A 22,002-nucleotide genomic window follows, 5' to 3' on the forward strand; every position below is an offset into this window, starting at 1 on the left:
AAAATTGATGTAGTGTCACTGCACAGACATACAGTACATGCTGCACTTATTCTATAGCATGTTGTTTATTTATTGTTTTAGTTTAATTACAGTACCACTCAATCATTGCTAACTTACCATCAAACCAGTGCTAATTTGTAGGTTCTTTGTGCTATAAAACTTTTGTCTGTTTAACATACCTCAGGGGCAGAATTAAAGCACAGGTCAAACCCCCCTTTCCATTAGCAAGCTACCAGGTATGTAGGAGCAAGAAGCAAGAAGGGCCGACACTGATATACAAAGAATTTCAAAGCTGCCTTAGCTGTGTTTTGTCAGATGAATTACAAGTTCCATTCAGGTTCTAAAAAGAAGTTGCAAACGTGCAGACTTGATGTTGGCGTATATGTGTCTGTCAGCAGGGTGCATAGCTCTCCATCCTCACTGTGTTTTATCAGCTTTGTCAGATCTGACAAGGAGGAAGGCTGTGACTGGATCAGGGGTGTGGAATGGAATGCACAAACATACTTCCTCACTCTAAACTCCTTAAAAAATATTAAGATTATTGGAATGCTTAAGTGCCTTTCAATGGCTTAGCAACATAGCTGCTACCAGACTGAAGACGTGTTTACAAGCTAGCGGCAGCTTTATTGCCAGCAATCCTATGCATCTTATTATCTAGCCGGCTGTCAGCAAAGTAAAATGGCTGTAGAACCTACTCATGAAATATGACAGGTTTATAGCTAAGGCACTATGATTATGACTATCTAGGACTAGATGGGAAATGCCTTAACAAACAATAAAGTATAAGTCCTTTAAGTTTATCAGGATAGACATCAACAGAAACATCATCAATTCCCTCATAGTTGCACCATGACAGTCCATAAGTTAAGATACTGGAGTATGAATATAAGTAGAGTAGCAAGTATCCTGCCAGCCATGTGTCTTGGACACTTCCCATAGTGGGGCCCTGCTGAGAAGGACTTAGGTGGGATAAACATGGAAACTTGATAGCATGTGCCAGATAGAACCTGGATTATTGCCTCTGGGAAGGGCCTGTGGCTCTAGTATAGGGTGTAATTAGGGTAAAATGGTGTAATCTACAACAATATCTGAAGCACTATGGGATGCTGCTTGGTATCTCTACTTTGTGTACAGAAACCTAGAAAAATGTCTCTGCAGAGTCTAGTGATGGTGACAGTTCCTTTTAGATCAATGGTGTGTGATTTCTTTAACAATAAGACATGCAAATTGTTGCTAAATTGTGTCCAATCCTAGCAACTAGGGAAGCATCTACAGTATATTGGCTTAACTGCATAAATTGTATATAGTAAAACTTTGCCCAGATGCATTAAGTGACCAATAAGATGTTGACAGGTGATAGATTGATTGCTATAGGTGACTAGACCTGCAGCAAACTTTGCACCTTTTATTACTTGGCCACATTAATGTTAGAAGCTGGAGCCCTTTAATAAATAAAATTGTTGAAGGTTTTATTATAATTCTTGTGAATAGGCTAAAATATTTGTAGACTGGAAGAGAACATCCCATGCAAAGAATCATTCTTATTCTCCTTTGTTACATTCATTATGTAAAAAGTCAAGTTTTGCTCTACTTAGAAATAAAGGTGTCCATGCTGATGGCTGTTCCTTATCTATTTACAGGTCGGTGGAGTCCTACATTACAGTAACCCGCTAATTCTATTCTGTTTCTTGATGGCCTTCACATTAGCGACAATCATGCAGGCCTTCCTGATGAGCGTCTTTTTCTCTAAAGCCAATCTGGCAGCTGCCTGCAGCGGAGTCATTTACTTCACACTCTATTTACCGCACATCCTCTGCTTTGCTTGGCAGGACCGCATGACCATCAAGCTGAAAACCTTGGCAGTAAGATTTCCTTTTCTTTGCTTGACCACAAACTCAATCTTGCATGCAGTGGTATGTTTAATGCTTCAGGAACCAAGCCGCTATTAAAGAGTTTCTAAAATAGTTTTAGAATTTCTACACAAATTACCAGTGTAGAAAGAGGAACTGTACAATCGGTAAATTTATATGGATATTATAAGTTACCAAGAAGTTTTATATAAAAGCACAAGGGTGAAGGCTTTTATACAGGTCACGGAACTCCATGACTTTTAATATCCTCATATTTTACAACAGGGGGTACATTATTTTTTACAATACACAAGTTTTGGTCTGACATGTGGCAGAAATTACATCACTAAGCACCAATTATAACTGATGATATCACTTAGCACTATTTATAAGGATAAATTTTACGGGATATTCATGGCTTTTGTGTATTGTTTAAATGTATACTGTATTTACTTGGGACATTGTATATTATCTGTTTTTGTGAAATGCGAATTGTGTGGTCTAGACAATCTTTGATGCTGGACTCTATTCAGTAAATGAAGGGGAATATTTCTTCTAGACAGTATTTGATGACAAAAACAGCTACATATCTGCATTCTTAGAAACAGAGTGCAGCATTGGTGTCTGCAAGGTGTCCAAACTGGTGTCTAAATTGTACTATTCTGCTCTTTTAGAGTTTTCTCTCACCAGTAGCCTTTGGATTTGGAACAGAATATGTATCTAGATATGAAGAGCAAGGCATTGGGCTGCAGTGGGGAAACATCAGACAGAGCCCTCTGGAAGGAGATCAATACAGCTTCCTGTTTTCCATATTTATGATGCTTTTGGATTCCCTCATTTATTGGACTCTGGCTTGGTACATTGATCACGTTTTTCCAGGTATGTTTAGAAACAGTTAAGGACTAACCTACAAACTACCTATAACTAAAATATAAACGGTATATATACATATTTAAATATCCTTACATCTGTAAGTTTCCATTAATACTGAGAATAAAAGCCTATTGTGTCACTCTTGCCTGGCCTTCCTGACTGAAATGTTAGCCGAGTCACTGACTTTATGGAATCCTTCGCTAACAACTCGTTTCCTAAGCATGCTGTCTCTGCACAGACTTGGCAGTGTGCTGTTTATTTGAAATCAGTGTGTCCTAATAGAGAGCAGTCAGAGCTCTGGTGTGCCTGCAGCCTCTTGTCCTTTCCTTTAAATCCAATACTGCTCCTTTGTGAAAAGTTACTTGCCATTTCTGCTTTTTCCCAAAGTTTCATTTATCTATGTCAGTGCTGTCCAGCTTTTGTGATACCGAGAGCCAGAATTTTTCTGGCCTACATGGTGGGGGCCAATAATGGAAGCCAGTGTTGACTACTCCCCTTTTAAACCACACCCACTTTAAGCCACACCCATGTTACCATAAGAACTTATAAGACCATGTCCACATTAATGGTGGTAGCACACCAAAAAATACAATGGTTGGTGCTCGCTGCAGGGATATCCCTCATATGTGAAAAATTTAAGTCATTAAAACATATCCTTAAATTCATATGCCTCCTCCTCCTCTGTGGATAACACAGCACCCTCTAGCACATGAGTAAACACCTAAGGGGTCACTAACAACTATTTCCAAATACTAACCATCCCCCAGAATAAACCCCTACCAGGCTCACGTTCCACAGGTAGCATAGGGCAGGCAGGGCATGGCACACAAAAGGAACATAGGGCAGGAAGAGTATGGCACACACATGGAGCATAGGGCAGGTAGAGTATGGCACACACAGGGAACATAGGGCAGGCAGAGTATGGCACATTAAAGGAGCATAGGGCAGGCAGAGTGTGGTGCACACACAGGGAACATAGGGCAGGCAGAGTATGGCATACACAGTCACACTTTTAATATAACCAGTAACGTAATCTTATAAAAAAAAAAAAAAAACACAGAGATAGAACATTCTCTGCAGGGAGCAGGGGCCTGTGTCTGAAATAACATTACAATGGTAAATGTATGTTAAAACATTACAGTATCATTGGGTGTGTACTCTGAGGTGTGGGTGTAATTAAATACTGCAGCAAAGCACCATCACAAAAATTACAGTCACTTTATTCAACCATCATACTGATACTAAAACTAGGTTATACACACCTGATCTATGATGAAATTGATGTAAACAGAATTCCAGCATCTCTTTTGTTAAAGAAAGTCTCAGAGTTTTGAAGTGGGTATCTGCATTTAAGCCTTCAAATGAATTAAAATCAGAATGCTAATTTCAAGTGTGCCCAGGCCTCCAGGACAGTCATTGAATAAGGTCTACACTCTGTGAATCCTTGTATGCACTTTCAGGGAGTGAATGTACAATATATCTGTCAAGGTTTCTATATTTTGCTGATCTTGGGTATCAAAAGCATCCACTCCAAGTGCAAAAAGAATGCAAGGTCAGGGATGGTTTAAAAAAGGAGCAGAAGAGAAGCAGCTTTTTCTAAATGGTCAAACTCCTTTGGTGCTGTTTAAGTCTGCAAAACCAATTAACCTTTGTAAAGGCTTGCCATTTCTAGTGGTCAAGACAAACCAATATAGAAGACACTTGAATCAAAATGGATTTTTGTGGGAATACCACATCCAATGAAGCTTCCAGAATTATTCTTAGCAAAACATAGAGTGGAATGTAGCAAAGTCTTTGAACAAATGAAATCATTTATGTACATAATAGTGAACTTGTCATTTACATACCATATTGATATTTACTGAACCTTAATATGCTTCAGTAAGCCTAAACTGCAGTACAAGATACTCAAAGTGGCCACAAATTGTTACAAAATCTTAGGCTTTTTTTTATAACACTTTATTCCAGTTCCAGAGGTAGTATATAAAGAAAATTAGAAAAATAAACTCCATGTGTAGGCAGAACTGAAGTTACATCATACATTTACTAAACAAAATAAACCAAAATTCAAAGAAAACAAAGAAAAAGGGAACAAAAAAAAAACAAAATTACAAAATAGTGTAACAATGCAAAGGTGTATCTAAATCACAATCTTATTATGGACATTCCAGCTGCTATGGTTTATTGACAAGGACACTTGCCACATGATGACCAAATGGCAATATGGAGGTTTAGTTTATCATCTAGGAGGGCTGAAAGGTAATGCCTATAAATGACCAATGTGACAGAAAGGGAGGGGGCTAGCCAATGTAAAGCGGTGACCCCGCAGGTAGCTGCCAGGAACTAAGAAACAAGATTTTGTGGCTGTAAAGCAAATTTAAAATAGGGTACGGATAATAAAGCGGATTCAATAGTAGGTTCAATGGTTACCCCAATAATCTGAGGGGCCATTTGATAAATTTCAGTCCAGAAACAATAGGCCAATGCCACCAAGTGTGAAGATAGTTTCCTCTAATCGAGCAGCCCCTAAAACATGTATATGGCAAAACTGGATTGATAGTGTGCTTATGAATGGGAGTAAGATACCAAAGGAACATCACCTTACACGCCGTTTCTTTAACTTCAACATTGGGGGATAGTTTCCTGATGAATAACCATATTTTTGTCTAGGTTTTGGGTGTAATAGTAGAACTGGTAGCCTAGGAAATTTAGAGAGAAGAGAGGAAAAACTGTTACCAATTACCAATTCATTAATTAAACCAACTTAATCACCTTAAAATCAATTCACCAAAATTCATTAAATGTTCATAATCAGTATAATTTAATACCCAATAAGTTTATTCAATCAATTAATTTTAGTTATTGATTAATTCAGAAACCTTTTACAGAAAGTGCATAAGTGCTTGTAAATAGTGAATAATAAATTACTTATAACCTCAGTGAATAATCAAGATTGGAAACTCTATTAATTATATTGACCATATAAACTTAGTTCATAAACTTAGTTCATTCAGTTAACTCTTTGATTTTATACTGGTTTCTTATTGGAAAAATGAGAAAAGTGCAACGTGCTTATAAAAATTAATCTATTCCAAAGTATTCCTAATATATATTAAAAAAAAAAATAATAATTACCATAAATTCCAAATTTAGTTAATTAAAGAAATTGTTAATTAGTGAATGATAAAAATCAATAAATTAAAGCTACAAGATGAATTGATATCGACAATTAATTAAAACTCTTGGTTGAATTCATGAAATGAGTTGGAAAAGGAAAATAAGCTCCCGCTCTCTTATTTTCCTTTTCCAACTCATTTTATGAATTCGACCAAGAGTTGTAGCATCTGTAGTTTGCCTACTGGGAACAAAGCCGGTGGATCAACTGGGGAAGGTATGCATTTAAGCAAGCTGTTGATTTTTGAAAATATGCAAATATCCACAATAAGAACTGAGATAGGATGGTAGATTTGGACGCAGGTTACGTCTTTATTGGGTTTGGGAAGGAGGGAAAGATTGGCATATATAACATTTCCTGAGGCAACAAATGTCCTTGAACCATCTCGTTAAAAAGTACTAGTAAATGGGAAAGTAATAGATTGTAAAACTTTTTGTAGTAAGAAGGGGGGAAGCTATCAGGGCCTGGACTATAACTTTAGCTGGTGAATGGCTAACTCTATTTCTTCTGTAGTGATGGAGGCGTTAAAAGAGGAATTCTCCTCGAATGTCAATTTCGGTAACTTAACAGATGTCAGAAATGCCTCTTTATCTAAACGAGGATGTTGCGGAGCAAAGGAATATGTTTGCATAAAATTTGTAAAATTGATTAATAATATCCAAAATCTTTGTTTTAATCCAGCAGGCATGTTACAATATTTTAGTACAGATTGTAACAACACTTCAGATGAACACAATCGACATATTTGTAGTAGGCTTTTGCTTTAATCTTGCCTATGATGCTCATTAAAAATGTATTTCCAATCTATAGTGCCATATTTAACATTTGCTAGCTTTCTGTCAGTTTGTTGAGTTTATGTAATGTTGACTGTGCAAACAATGAAGCATTGTATAATGTTCTAAAATATAATTCTGCTTTATGTTTTATAGGGGAATACGGAATCCCAAAACCATGGTATTTCCCATTTTTGGCAACCTATTGGTGTAAATTTGACCATGAATTGGTAGCGGATGGTAAGTAGCGACTGATACTAATTTAGTTATACCCGAGGACAATGTGCTGTCATTGTTTGACCAAGTAAAAAGATTACACACAGTATGTTATTCACTCACTTTGAACTCTTAAGTGGCTCATAATTATTATTATATGAATTACGAAAAGCTTAGTCATCTCATGGTCTTTGATGCTACGAGAAAGGCTAAATACAGTAGAATTGAATTGCTTTAATGCAAAGCAGTGGGTGAAAAACTTCTCAGACATCATAATCCCAATTTATACATGAGTGCACCATCCCTCTGGCTTTAGAGTTGGACAGGATCATTTCTGTCTCATCCTCTAAGGAAAAAGGTCAGTGCTAAGTCATGTTAATTAGCGTGTAGCTCACTTCCTGACTCTTTCACTAAGGTTTTGTCAGTTTTAGTTATAAGAAAAAACAAATGTCTATTCACTGATTAGAACTGGGGAAATTACTCGGAAACATGATTTTCAAAACACATATAAGGTTTATTTCTAAATGAAAGTGCAATCCACAAGGCACAAAAATGTTTGCAAGCACCTTTTTGAATTAAGTTTAAGCATGTGCAAAATTTAACACATTTTGCTCTATTTGTTTACATTCTTAAATAAGACCTATTGCCTTCACTACCTAATGCACTAGCCTTTCCTACCTTGTTAGAAAGGCTCTTTTCCACTATTTTACAACTGTTCTTCATAGAAAAAAGGCTTCCATGTTGGCAGTTTATTCCAAACACATTGCCCAGATGGCTTCATAGAGAGTCAGGTTGTTTGATGTTGAATGCTCATAATGATGACATGCAAAAACCCACTTTTACAGGTGAACAAAACACATGGCTAAATTCTAGCACAGATTTGCTATGTAACTGTACTAGGCAAAAGAGCTGGCTCATCAAGAGCCACCAGAACAATCATAAAAACCGAGCTGGGGACTTGTTTTATCTTCCCAATGAAAGTGCAGCTCTATATTCACACATCACACTTTTTGAGGAACAATGAGAACATTTCTGCAGTTTGAATAGTCTGCCCATGGACACCCAGGGAATGCACGTTTTGTGATACACGATATTAGTGTGTATCTTTGTAGTAATAAATATTCTGAGAATTCTTAGCAAAATATATATACAGTATATATATATATATATATATATATATATATATATATATATATATATATATATATATATATATATATATATATAATATATATATATATATTTATGTATAGTATATATATATTTTATATATAGCTTGTAAGACTGTTGCACACACTTCAAAGGAGGATCATGCCCTGGTGCCAACAGAATATGTATACATAGAATCTGTAGAAAGAAAGCTGTTGCACGCAAGGGACTTTTGTCTGAAGGTAAAAATTTAAGTTTTATTTAGATCGACGTTTCGACCCTCACGGGGCCTTTATCAAGATATATATTTTATATATAGTATAATATATATTTTTATATATATATATATATATATATATATATATATATATATATATAAACATATATACAGATGCGTGTAATAAACTTCTGGGTTTTTTTTTTGGTTCTGTAAAGGTGATTCAGTACAGACTGAGCTGTCGATTCATGAGCATGTTGAGGAAAATCACATAGAGCCAACAGGTAAGGATACGCCAAGCTCACATAAATGCAGGTAATAACTAAGTGCATGTAGGAATGACATAAACACAATATTCACAAACATCATTATAGATAAATGTACTCAGACTTAGGGGCAGATATATCAAAGGTCGAGTTGTGTTTTGCCAAACAATGAGTTTTTCAAGGGTAGTTTTTGTGTTAAAAAACTAAAATTTTGAATTTTTGCGGTTTTTATTAAAAAAAAATACTCCAGCTAAAACCTGTCGAGGTCATGTAGAAGTCAGTGGAAGAGGTCCCTTGAACCATTTGAAGATGTTAATGGCCATCTTGATGTTCAGGTGTTTTTTTGGTGGGTTTCCCTCAAAAACTCAATTAATTTGAGCAATATGAGTTTTTTCTCTCTGAAAACTCGGTTTTTGGGTTGTTCATCCCAAATTCACTGATTCGAGTTTTTTTCCATTCAAGTTTTTTCTTAAATCTGAAAACATTTGAGTTGTGAGTTCATTCAAGGTATAGGATGCTGGGGGCACTTAGGATAGAGAGTTGTGCAGATGTGACCTGCAATTTATTTGTATGATATTAATCAGCTCTGTTTATCCTGTCAGGTATAGGATCACTTATTTGGAAACCTATTATGCAGAAAGCTCCCCTAGAGTCCATTTTAAGCAAAACATTTTGAATGTTGATTATTAAATCTATGCTCATGCCAGGTGCAAGTTTAGTAGCTGGCCTGAAAATGACAAGGACAAAGCCCCAATGCATACTGAATCACAATTAAAGGCTGCAGTAAGCACAAGCATTTGCACACCAGGCCATTTGCACACCAAGCCCGAGAACTGAGAACCTACAGTATATGCATAAGAAGAGTGACTTTTTGCAGCAATTATTTTCTAGAAAAAAATCATCCAAGTCACAGTGCACCAATTTTTTATTTCCTTTTTAATATCTTGCCTTCTGTGTGCCAGAGGATTCAGCTGCATGTGTGCCAGAGGAGTCAGTCATAAAATGTTAATCATTTGCAACACAGTGTTTGTCCCTGTCAGTGACAGAAAAATTAAAAATCAAATGTTTCATTTGTTGTTATAGTTCTTAAAATAAAAATTCTAATTTGTTGCATTAAGTAGAAATTTTCCCTATGGGCTGCAAGACACAAAACTGTCTGTGACTACGCAGACATTTTATAGCTGTATTATTTTGTTACTTTGAAAACTCTGCTTTCTAAAAATGAATATGATGTACTTATTATTGACTTTCCAAAGTAGGCAAGAAAGTTAAGCAGTTTTATGTACCTGGATAGAACCAATTGAACAAACATATTCATCTACAAGTGAACAAAGTGTGTATGACAGTGGCAGTAGCAGGTGTGGACAGCAATGTCACTAGTAATAAGGGTCTGAAATGTAACCAAGGGTTGTGTCTGGTTGTATGAAACAGGCAACAGAAATCAGCTGTCAACAGACAAGGGCAGTTGACATGTTGACATGAACAGAAAAGAGGTTAACATGCTCCTGGATGTTACATTCTTGGCCCAGACTCATTTTTTTTTTTTTTTTTAAAGCTAAACTTTTTTTTCATTTATTTTTTAAACATTATTATGTGCTTTTTTCTTTAGATAGGCAACCTGAAGCCCTCTCTGATGGTGTGAAAGAAGAAGCAGAAAAATCAGTGAAGCATGAGGATTTAACAGTTAACAAGGATTCCTCTTCTTGTAAACACAAGGTTAAGAAAGAAAAGGAGCAGGAAGAAAAGCAGAAGAAAGATGAACAAGAAAAAGAGAGGAATGATAAAGATGAAATGAACGACTCTGAAACCAATACAGGTGCTCACATGCATGTTGTTTCCAATACATAAGGATGGCAATGTACTGTTGATACTGTGTTCAGAGAACATTCTAATATGAGTGGGGACTTCCTTAACTTATTACCTTGGCAAAATAATTACTTATAGATTGCAACATTACAGCTCTGTTAAGATGTTATCAGTACATAGTGCTATTGCGTTGTAGTTAATGAAAAATGATTCTGCTAAGAAAAGCAACATGGCACCTTATACTGTATATGTAGTCCAGACAATAGTGTTGTGGCAGCACTTACCGTCCAATAGAATCCCTTTGTACTACACGTGCACTTTGATCCCAAACAGTTTATATAGTCCATATTAAAGCCTTAGAATACAAAGCACCGGAGAGGACATTCACTTATTTAAAAATCACATTTCATTTCCAACTTTAAAAGCGTCAATTCACACAGGACAATAAGCCATCCATTGTATGCATGTCATGCATGAAATGCGTAAAGCAGATCGCTTAATATCCTGTGTGTATGGAAATAAAGTTTGATCTTTAATCAAGTGGATGTCATCTCTGGTGCTCCATATAAGGCTTTTATATGCACCTTACATATGTAACTGCAAAGAGAATAGCTGCATGTTTTCCTGTTCACCAACTTTCTCTTGAAAAGTCTACTCCATAGGAGCAGAAAAACATGGCCCAAAGACGCTAAAGGATTCTACTGTACTTTTCTAGAAAAGCTCTAGACCAGTTGCCCCCAAGCAGTGGCTCAGGAGCAACATGTTCCTGGCTTGGAGGCAAGTTATGGTTGCATAAAAAACAGATGTACTGCCAAACTGAGCCTCCTCTAGGCTACCAGGTTACACAGAGGCTGTTATAAAGCCAATCACAGTCCTTATTTGGTACCTCCCCTCCCTCAAGAACATTTGGTTGTGTTGCTCTCAATGTAGCTCATAGGTAAAATAAAAAAAATAAAAAAGTTTCGGGACCCCTGCTCATGATTATAAACTGTCATTTGGGACATGAACCAGTAGATATCTAGCATTGTCAGCTCAGAAACAGAAATCCCACAAATGAATTAAGCACACAAACATAAGTCCTATATATATCGTATGCAGAATGTTCCTGATACTGATTGTAATACTTTCTCTTTGTAAGGTAATCCATTTTATGAACCTGAGCCACCAGGTATGGTTCCAGGAGTCTGTATTCAGGACTTGGTGAAAGTGTATGAAAATACATACAAGCCTGCTGTGGACAGGATGAATATAACATTTTATGAAGGGCAGATAACAGCTTTCCTGGGTCACAATGGTGCTGGAAAAACAACAACATTGTAAGTGTGCCCATGTATAGTTTGAAATATTACTGAAGAAAAGGTGCATTATTTTGCCAGGAATTAAATAAACATGCTATGTCTAATATATAACAATATGGAAACTGTATTATATGTTAGTTTATGTTTAGGTCTTGGTAAAGAGCATACCGCTTAGTCTTCATTCTAAGAGCTCTGGTGAACCCCCTCCCCCCCTTAGAGGCATTATGGGATTCTGTTTAGTTCCTTACTTCAGTTAAAAAAATGCTTTAGAGGGATGGTTCATATTTAAGTTAAACTTTTAGTATGTTATAGAATGACTAATTTTATAAGCACCTTTTCAATTGGCTTTCATTTTTTCTTTTTTTATAGTTTTTGAATTATTTGCCTTCTTCTTACTCTTTTCAGTTTTCAAATGGGGGTCAGTGACCTCTTATAAAAAATGCTTTGTAAGGTTATTTTTATTGCCACCTTTTATGACTCCTAATTCCTCATGCCTAATTACTAATTACTCATAATTCTAGTCAGCCCCTCGATTCATATTCCAGTCTCTCATTCAAATCAGTGCATGGTTGCTATGGTAATTTGGGTCCTAGCAACAGATTGCTGAAATTGCAAGCTACTGAATAAAAAGCTAAATAACTCAAAAAAAACACATATAATTAAAAATGAAAATAAATTACAAATTGTCTAGGAAAATCACTATCTACACCATACGTAAAGTTAATTAAAAAGGTTGCCAAACCCTTTAATGGGCATTTCATATACTTCCCACGATATGAACTTCAGGAGATTAAAAAGGTCTGATAAGCAAGTTGCAAAAGTAGTTGGAAATGGAAATCAACTTTTTGTATAATAAAATGACATTTACGATGGTTAAATAAACCAGTTGTAATTTTTTTCTGAACAGTCAGGATGGCTCATCTAGAGGGTCGATGGCCTTGAATAGGGGTCTCCCAAGATAGGCAAAAGCACTAAATACTACTATCATTTCTCTTTATTTTAGATCAATCATAACTGGCTTGTTCCCACCAACATCAGGAACAGTATGGATCCGGGGAAGAGATATTCAAACACACATGGATTCCATCCGACAAAGTCTTGGAATGTGTCCACAGCACAACGTTCTTTTCCGCCAGTAAATATTTATTGTTATCAGTTGTCATTTTCCTCTTGTTCATTTGTCTATCTATATTCTTCATTCTCATTCATTTAATGACATAAGTCTCATTGTACCTGTTTATCTTTCCATCTAAAGTTTGACAGTGGAAGAGCACATTCTCTTTTATGCTCAACTGAAAGGCAAATCTAAAAAGCAGGCTGAAAGGCAAGTGGAGGTTATGTTGGAAGACATTGGCATCCCCCATAAAAGAAATGAGGAGGCACAAAATCTATCAGGTATTCTGCTGATTTCTTTTTTTATATCTAGTAATTATGACTTTCATTGTGTGTGTGTGTGTTTTAATAATTGTTTGCTTTTGTGTTGATTGTGGCTTTGCTTTTATAATATAATGCTGGGAGACTAGTATATACATCTGTTACTCAGACGCAAAGGGTTACCTTGATCCCATCATTCTACTGGAAATTACACATGCGTAGTGTAATAAGTCGAGAAAAAAACGTCAGAGAATCAACTCACATATCTGGAGGGCAAAGAACTGAAAAAAAAGTGGTAGAACTGACCACGAGAGAAAAATGACAAAAATTGTACATCTGTAGATTAGCTTATGGGACCTCATCTACATTTATTTTTTATGTTTCTATGTTTAGGTGGAATGCAAAGAAAATTGTCTGTAGCTATGGCATTTGTTGGTGAATCAAAGGTTGTGGTCTTGGATGAACCCACTTCAGGTGTAGACCCATACTCCAGAAGGTCAATATGGGATTTGCTGCTCAAGTATCGCTCAGGTAGCAATTGGCATTTAGCCACCTGTCCCGTATAATTAATAGCTGTGTAGATATGAAGTAAATCATTAAAACTGCTATTTTGATCTGGAATTTTGATATTGTTCTCTATAGGCTGACCATAATGCACTATGTATGGCAAGTGCAAGAGAATGCTCTTTCTTTTATATAGCCTGAAAAACACATATCATTATAAGAATTAAAGAGCAAAATACCACATATTCAAAACAAAATGATTCATTAATACTAAAAGCAAATTAAATGGATACATATATATATATATGTTTTTAGGAAGAACAATTATCCTTTCTACACATCACATGGATGAGGCAGATCTACTTGGGGACAGAATTGCAATCATATCCCAAGGAAAACTCTTTTGCAGTGGCTCACCATTGTTCCTAAAGAACTGTTTTGGCACAGGCTTCTACCTTACTCTTGTGCGTAGGATGAGAAGCATCAAAGACACTGGAAAGAAAGATTCTGTAAGTAATAAAATCACTTCTCATTCAAAAATATGTGTTTGTGCGCATTTCTTTTTTACGCAACTAGCTGTATTATTTATGGCTTGGATAGCCATGACCATATAAGTTCCAGCCTAAGCTGTGAATTTATTTGAGGCAAACCATCTTTTTGCTGAATACTAGGAATCACATCATGATTGTAATTAGATTTTAATGCACGCATGGGGATGCTAAGCCAAAGCAAACTCATAACTCATAACTTATAACAAACTTATAACTTGCCTATGTGAGTATCTTCTGTGACTCAGAGCTATGGGTGTAGGGTTACCTTTTATGAATGTGAGGTGTCACAGATCTATTTGGCCTGCTCTGTACTGAATGAGCTGGGGCAGAAAAGTATGTCTTGTGTCAGTGGCAAATGACATCTTTGAGACAGTAAACTAGGCAGGGATATTTTTGAGCAACTTTTTTGTGATGTGGAATGTTTAAAAGACAGGTTACTAAGAAATAAAAATGGTTCTCAGGCTCAGTTAAGCTTAAAAGTGCATTCTCACTTCAATTGAAAACCTTAGCAAGTACTACAGAGAGTACATTTTGACACAGTATACAGACTAGGGTAGAGTCAGTTTTTGACCAAATGTGCTTTTGATTAGTCTTTTTAATTAAAAATAACCTAGTGTCTTTACATTCTCCAGGCTTCCTGTCGGTCTGACTGTTCCTGTCCATGTGCAAGCTGTACACCAAAAGCGAAGGAAGATCCTCTAGAACAAGAGTTAGATGGTGAGGTAGATCTGCAAGTTGGATTGTGTGACTGATGCTTTGTTTTGTGGGAGAGGTTCTAAAGAGGAAAAGTCTCTCAGTGGAATAAGAATCATTTTATTTTAGATCCAAAATGTTTTAAGTTGCACATTATTTTTCAAGAAAGTTTAATATGAAAATAAGTGCTCTAAATGTGTTTTTAATGTACACAGGCGATATCAGCGGGCTTACAGAGTTAATTCATCACCATGTTCCAGAAGCAAAATTAATAGAAAGCATTGGGCAGGAGCTGATCTATCTTTTACCAAGCAAAGATTTCAAGTTCCGTGCCTATGCCAGCCTCTTCAGAGAACTAGAGGAAACTCTTGGGGACCTGGGACTAAGCAGCTTTGGCATTTCTGACACTCCACTTGAAGAGGTAGTGTACTATATCCCGAACAAGCATAGGCACAGGCATGTACAGGAAAGTACAGGTACATCTTGGCGGCTTTATAATGTAAGGGTGTTTTTCTTTCAGATTTTCCTGAAAGTTACAGCAGAATCGGTGACTGGGACAGAGACACCAGGTACCACTTAAAATATTCACATAGAAATATGTGAAAGGAAATGATAATGTTTCTAGACCCAATACCCAATATATTAATGCAAATGTATTTTACAGTTTAGTCATGGTTAGTGGGAAAACTGTATTACTGGCCGCAGGAACTGATGTCCATCAGCTTGGCCATTTTTGAACAAAATTATCCTGATACTTGTGTGGATCCATTTGGGTATCCAACAGGTTTCAGATTTGAGTGGATCTGACATTGGCCAGTCATAGACCTGGACCACTAGAATATGGTAATTGGTACAGACTGTTGGACTACAAGATGTGTACAGTAGGGTTTGTGTCAGTTTAATTAGAGTTTGTATAGATGGTTTGTAGGACAGTGAAGGAAACATGAAGTCAATCTCACACATTCATTTCACTATGATTTCACTATTAATTGGCTGGATTAAAATCACATCTCAGAAACATCAAACTAGCACTGAAAAATGTAATTTTCTAATACCGTATATACTCGAGTATAAGCCGAGTTTTTCAGCATCCAAAATGTGCTGAAAAAGTCTACCTCGGCTTATACTCGGGTCAGCGGTACCCGACCCGAGTAGCTGAGATTGCAGTCACTTTTAATCATTCCTATACCAACAGTTCACTTGGGGAGAGACTGCAATATCCCACAATGCCCTCTTTTGGTTTTATGAAAGAATAACAGTGCACCCTTTGTTGGTTATATGAAAGAATAACAGTGACTGCAATATCACACGGCGCCATCTGTTGGTTATATGAAAGAATAACAGTGACTGCAATATCACACAGCACCCTCTGTTGGTTATATGAAAGAATAACAGTGTGCCCTCTGTTGGTTATATGAAAGAATAACAGTGACTGCAATATCACACAGCACCCTCTGTTGGTTATATGAAAGAATAACAGTGACTGCAATATCACACAGCACCCTCTGTTGGTTATATGAAATAATAACAGTGACTGCAATATCACACAGCGCCCTCTGTTTGTTATATTAAAGAATAACAGTGACTGCAATATCACACAGCGACCTCTGTTTGTTATATTAAAGAATAACAGTGACTGCAATATCACACAGCGCCCTCTGTTGGTTATATGAAGGATTAACAGTGATGGCAATATCACACAGCGCCCTCTGTTGGTTATACGAAAGATTAACAGTGATGGCAATATCACACAGCACCCTCTGCACATGGTAGTGGGACAGTGGGACAATGCACACAGTAATCCGTTTGGCAATTCTCTGTCACCATCAACTTTGCAAAGAAGTCTGGTTAATCGATGGGGGGGTCGCTTTGGCAGAGTGTGCGCTGCTGGGAGACAGGGCTGTAGTTGTGTCTAGGTTTATACTAGAGTCAATAAGTTTTCCCAGTTTTATACTCGAGTATATACGGTATATATATTCTATGTAATTTTGCATTAAGAGGTAATCTGCTTTAAACACATTTTATTTGCAATAACCAAAATATAAACTTATTGATATGAGCTCTAATCTTCTGAATTACCTTTGATCAAGTAAAAACTTTGAAATATAAATGTGTAAAAAAGGATATTCAATAGGATGGGGATGTTGCAAGCCCTTAAATGTATATGAGCACTGGCCTGATGCACTGGTTTTATGCACAAGGTGACAGATTATTGGTCTATATTCCCATAGAGCTTGCAACTGCCCCAGTATCTATGAAGTGCCGCCATTTTTCAAAATGGTATTTTGACTTTTTATGAAATTCTGTTATGAATTGTGTTGCTTTGTATTTTGTGGCCATTCTTAAAAATAGAGGAATGGATGTTACAACAACGGAAATCCCGAACAAGTCTAGGAGTGGATAACCAGACAACTGTAATCAATATTGATAATAAAGGTAACTCACATCAGGCTGGATAAAGATGGGTAACAAAGAAGAAAAGTCATTAAATGGCAGACTATTATTAAAAGTGATAATGGTGGCTACATTTGCATGCCATATATGCTTGTTTACTGTTGCCACAGTTGCCTAAATTTGTCCATCGCTCCCAGGTTTTGAGATGATGTTAAAATCCTCTATTTTCTTCAATTCATACAATTTACTAGACACATGTACTTTTAAGAAATACATCTTCTGGTAGCAGGCGTTTGTACTGCACAATGTGGCTTCTGTAAGACAAGCAAAACAAACAGGTTCCATCAAACCAAATCTCATTTTACCCATCTTTTTACTGCCAAATACCATAAGTAAAGAGATGCACTCTAGACAAGGCCATTAGCTCACTTTGCTTATTTGGTGTAGAAGCATTATATAGATACTGAACCATACATGCTATCTGCAATGCCTTACTGCACTCAAGGTGTTTTATTACTGACACTGATAAAACACCATTAAACACTGCTAGTTGCCTCTAGTTATCTTCTATGGGAACCACATTAATTATGGCTTATGGGAGTGATAAAGCACTATCGCTAAATATTAAAATGGATCTTAGAAAAACTATATGCTTGCAAACTAGCTAGCCTATCCCCCCCTCCCACTGCATAGAGTATATTTTTTATTACATTGATTTAGTTTTGTTCAAGTGTGGTCATGTGGACTATTGCACTGGGCTTTTGTCATTAATGAAAATAGCAAAATAACGGAGCAATATTTATTGTATAGATAATAGGTATTTACACTGAGAGGCAATGGTCATACTCCCCTTCTAATCTGTATAGTAGTGGTTCTGATGGTTACTTTATAAACAATGTTGCAGAGTCCTGCTGATTAACAGAACAATGAAGATGCATGCGTGGCTGACATCAAGACTGACTCAAAAGACAGCATAGAATAACAATTTACAAACAGCTTTAAAACCATACTGTATATAATAAAGTATAACATTATATTTTTACTATGCAAAAATAGTGATCACATCCTCGATGCAGCCTTAGCTAATGGCTGGTGACCAAAACACCCAACGTATCATACAGTTCTTCTCTTACACAATGACATAGAGGTTGAAAATAGGTATTGAAAGAGGTATCTTTCATTCCTTGCTAGCTACAAAGTGATCCACAGAAAGGATAAAAACCACGTATTTAAATGTGTCTATATATCTGTCAGTCTGTCTTTTAAAAACTTGGCTACAATGTGTAGTAAGTTTGATTCTGTGTCTACATTCAAATATAAGAGTTATTGATGTTTTGTATTGAAAAGAATTTTGGAAGAGTTATGATTCCCTATTCATGCAATCTCCTGTGATGGGATTTAGGTAGTCTTCCCAAGCTCAAAATAACATATCCGTCTTATGTGTTACAGTAGTTCATACTACTAAGTTTTCTCTATTGGTTGCACAAGTTTTCGCCAGAAAGCAGTACTCAGCAGCAGAGTTGTTACAGTGATATTGTCAGGGAGTCAGGTACACAACATGCAATACAAACTGTGTTCCCTATAGCTAGGCTCTAACATATTGTAAAGTGATTCACAAATAATTACTTTATTAATGTGGGTAGATCTCTGGTTCTTAATAAAAGCTTAGCTAGTCAAACTGTTCTAAGAGATCTAGAAATGACCTACTGTGGTTTAAGCAGTGATACTAGATACCCTTTTTTTATTATATATACCACTTTATACCAGTGGGGAGCCGATTGGTGTCTGACCACTGGTATATATATGTAGCATGCCCGTTTCTAAACCATTCGGGATGAATCTGGAAATAAATTTATATTTCCTATGTTAGCTTATGTAGCTTACATATTCATACAAAATACTTGCTTATTTAATTGCACTCATAGCTGTTTGCTGCCAAACCACAATGAATATGCATTACTGTGTGACAAAATGAATGTAATTATGCCATTTATTAGCTGAGAGTGCAAGTGGTTTGTTATTTATGCTATTGGAGGCTGCCAGACTGGATACGGAACACACTGCAACACAACTGTACTCTTTATACAAACTGTACTTAGTGTTTTTTGTATTTTCTGTTATCTGAGGCCACATTGTAGCATGGAACCCACCAAAACCCAAAAACAAATTAATAGCAGTTAGTATATACTGTACAGGACCTGCATGTGCTTAGTGCATTAATCTCTATCCACAACTCAAGGACAAGAATCTTCCATCAGAAAGGATACTCATCACTGTGTGGCTGATAAAAATCCACCAAATATCAACGAGCCTCCACAAGGCAAAAAGCAAAATGGAAAAGGGTCGCGGCAAATAAAAGGCACAGAACTTCTGCAACAACAGTTCAATGCCCTGATAATTAAACGGTTTAAACACGCTACCCGGAGCCATAAAGATTTCTTTGCACAGGTAATAAATTCCGTTATCAGATCATCTGTTCATCTAAGGTTTTTTTTCATAATATTATTGTATATACACTTTCTGATTCAACTCTTCTTGAAACCAAATACATAATGCCAGTTGATACCAAAAACTGGTTATAAATGCTTTCTACTCATCTGTTTACATGTTGGTGTTATACATGATAACCTTTGTGTATGCTTATATGCTTCTTTCAAATCTCTGCAGATTGTGCTTCCCGCCAGTTTTGTGTTGCTGGCTCTTGTATTTACTCTCATTGTTCCACCCTTTGGAGAGTATCCCAGTCTAACCCTTCACCCCTGGATCTATGGGCAACAGTTTGTTTTCTTCAGGTCAGCAGAACAAGTAGATTAGAAGTTCCTTTTCTGCGCAAACTGTAGCAAACTTTCATGGGTATAGTCACAATCAATTTCCCATTCTATCTAGTACTGGCTCTGTTTGGGTCAACTACCATTGTCTGCCTATGTTTTTCCTCTCTATCAATAGGTTTTCCTTTGTTGGCCACTGTACTATTGCCTTTGTAGTAATTTGTAGTTAATAGATCCACTTATGAAAATGTTATTATTTTTTGTATGATGGTTTTGCATTCATTTTAGCAATGAGCACCCTGGGAATGAGCAGATGGCTACCTTTTCCAATGCATTCTTAAACAGTCCAGGGCTTGGAACACGCTGTATGAAAGATCAACCACTCACGTAAGTTACTTTCTGATTTATATGTATAGGTATGGGATCCATTACAGTAAGGCTGTCTCCTATAGACACCATTTTATTCAAATAACCCAAATATGTAAAAATGATTTCCTTTTTCTCTGTAATAATAGAACAGTACCTTGTACTTGATCCCAACTAATATATAATGAAAATATATATTATTTATAATATTTATTATGGAAAGATCTTTTATGCAGAAAACCCCAGGTCCCAAGCATTCTGGTTAGGGATGGGCGATTTTTTTCAGCTTGTTTAGCCGCGAAAATGATACCCATAGACTTGTATGGTGTTGTGCATCAAAAAAAAAAAGACGCGCGTCAAAAAAAAAATTCGCCGCGCGACAACATTTTTTTTGCCGCCCATAGACTTTGATGGGCGTCAGCAACATTTCGCCAGCAGCGAATCTTTGTCGAAACAAAATGGCTCAAATTCGCCCATCCCTAATTCTGGTTAACAGGTACCATACCCACATGTAACTTTCAGCATATCAAAGCTGGAGAGTTAAAATGTACTTGGTGCACTAAAATATGAAATATATAAAGAGAAATTATATCAAATATTATGTAACATATGATTATCAAGGCAAATACCAAAAAAGGGTAAATGAGCAAAAGACAGATACAGGTATAGGATCTATTATCCAGAAATCTTGGGTTTTCTGAAAAAGAAATATTTCCATAATTTGGATAATCTCACCTATATCACCAGCAGGCCTCCCCAGGACCAGCAAAATGGAAGACCCTTCCCTCTTAGATATGCTAGGGACTACTCTACAATAACAAGCCATATTTTAAAGTAAAATAAAAACATCAGAATTGAGATTACAAAATAGTTTTTGCAGAGTTCCAGTAAGTATATATCAGAAGCAAAACAAAGGATATGAGGTTTGGAAGATATCAAGAAGCAATTTAAGAATAAAAAAAAAATGAGGGATGTAAACCAGAACACTGGATAGGAATATAGATTAAGGCAACATTGGACCAACTTCTCTGTTATAGAGAGGATCCACTGCATTCCCACTGGACAACGACTTCTATTTACAAGTGGATATGTAAATATATATTTATAAAAGCTATATAAATCAGCGTAGTGATTAGCAAAGGATGTAGCTACCCTGATTAATTGGGAACCTACTGATACACGACTAAAAAGCCAAAATGCCATTAAAAAAACATTGTTTCTATCCACAAGAATAGCATACGTGAGGATAAGGTCTGAAAATTCCACTTAAGATCTTGAACATCTCAGTCCAAGTCTACAACACATCCTTCTAACCTAATCACACAAGAGAGGCATTCCCTGACATTGTTTGACATGGTCGTAAAAGAGATCAGCACCTTAGATTATCATTTTCAACTGACCACACTAGTTAGTTAAGTTAGTTAGTTAAATGTTAATCCATATACAATATATATATAAACAATGGACCACAACAACAATTACAATAAAGATTATAGATTCCTTACAACAGTTAGGTAAGGACAAAAACATCAGTCACCAACTTTTCCATAGGGAAGCCACTCCATGCTTGTATATAGTTCATAATACAAACACGTAAGGATCTCAACACATGCCAGTTGTCAATAGCATCAGCTCTGTGCCATGTGATATCACTAAACACTTTGCTGCCATGCTAACATTTAGAACCCCAAGGATTTTGTCCACAAAGTTTGTGGGATTATACTAGAGA

The 22,002-nt window shown here is 36.3% G+C and overlaps 1 protein-coding gene across 2 annotated transcripts in view; it reads left to right on the plus strand.

The window, feature by feature from the left end:
* abca4.L (ATP binding cassette subfamily A member 4 L homeolog) overlaps positions 1 to 22,002 on the plus strand; it is a 107,887-nt gene that overhangs the window by 58,619 nt on the left and 27,266 nt on the right. The window contains 19 exon segments of one of the 2 annotated variants that reach the window (NM_001095553.1): positions 1,641 to 1,862; positions 2,525 to 2,729; positions 6,828 to 6,911; positions 8,472 to 8,537; positions 10,129 to 10,335; positions 11,464 to 11,641; positions 12,627 to 12,758; positions 12,879 to 13,018; positions 13,391 to 13,528; positions 13,817 to 13,898; positions 13,900 to 13,908; positions 13,911 to 14,010; positions 14,685 to 14,769; positions 14,961 to 15,166; positions 15,266 to 15,314; positions 17,098 to 17,181; positions 19,379 to 19,587; positions 19,807 to 19,931; positions 20,196 to 20,294. In NM_001095553.1, coding sequence (NP_001089022.1) covers positions 1,641 to 1,862; positions 2,525 to 2,729; positions 6,828 to 6,911; positions 8,472 to 8,537; positions 10,129 to 10,335; positions 11,464 to 11,641; positions 12,627 to 12,758; positions 12,879 to 13,018; positions 13,391 to 13,528; positions 13,817 to 13,898; positions 13,900 to 13,908; positions 13,911 to 14,010; positions 14,685 to 14,769; positions 14,961 to 15,166; positions 15,266 to 15,314; positions 17,098 to 17,181; positions 19,379 to 19,587; positions 19,807 to 19,931; positions 20,196 to 20,294 — 2,420 coding nt within the window. 2 annotated transcript variants of the gene reach the window in all.

This window comes from Xenopus laevis, chromosome 4L (assembly GCF_017654675.1).
Source record: "Xenopus laevis strain J_2021 chromosome 4L, Xenopus_laevis_v10.1, whole genome shotgun sequence".
Classification (NCBI taxonomy): domain Eukaryota; kingdom Metazoa; phylum Chordata; class Amphibia; order Anura; family Pipidae; genus Xenopus; species Xenopus laevis.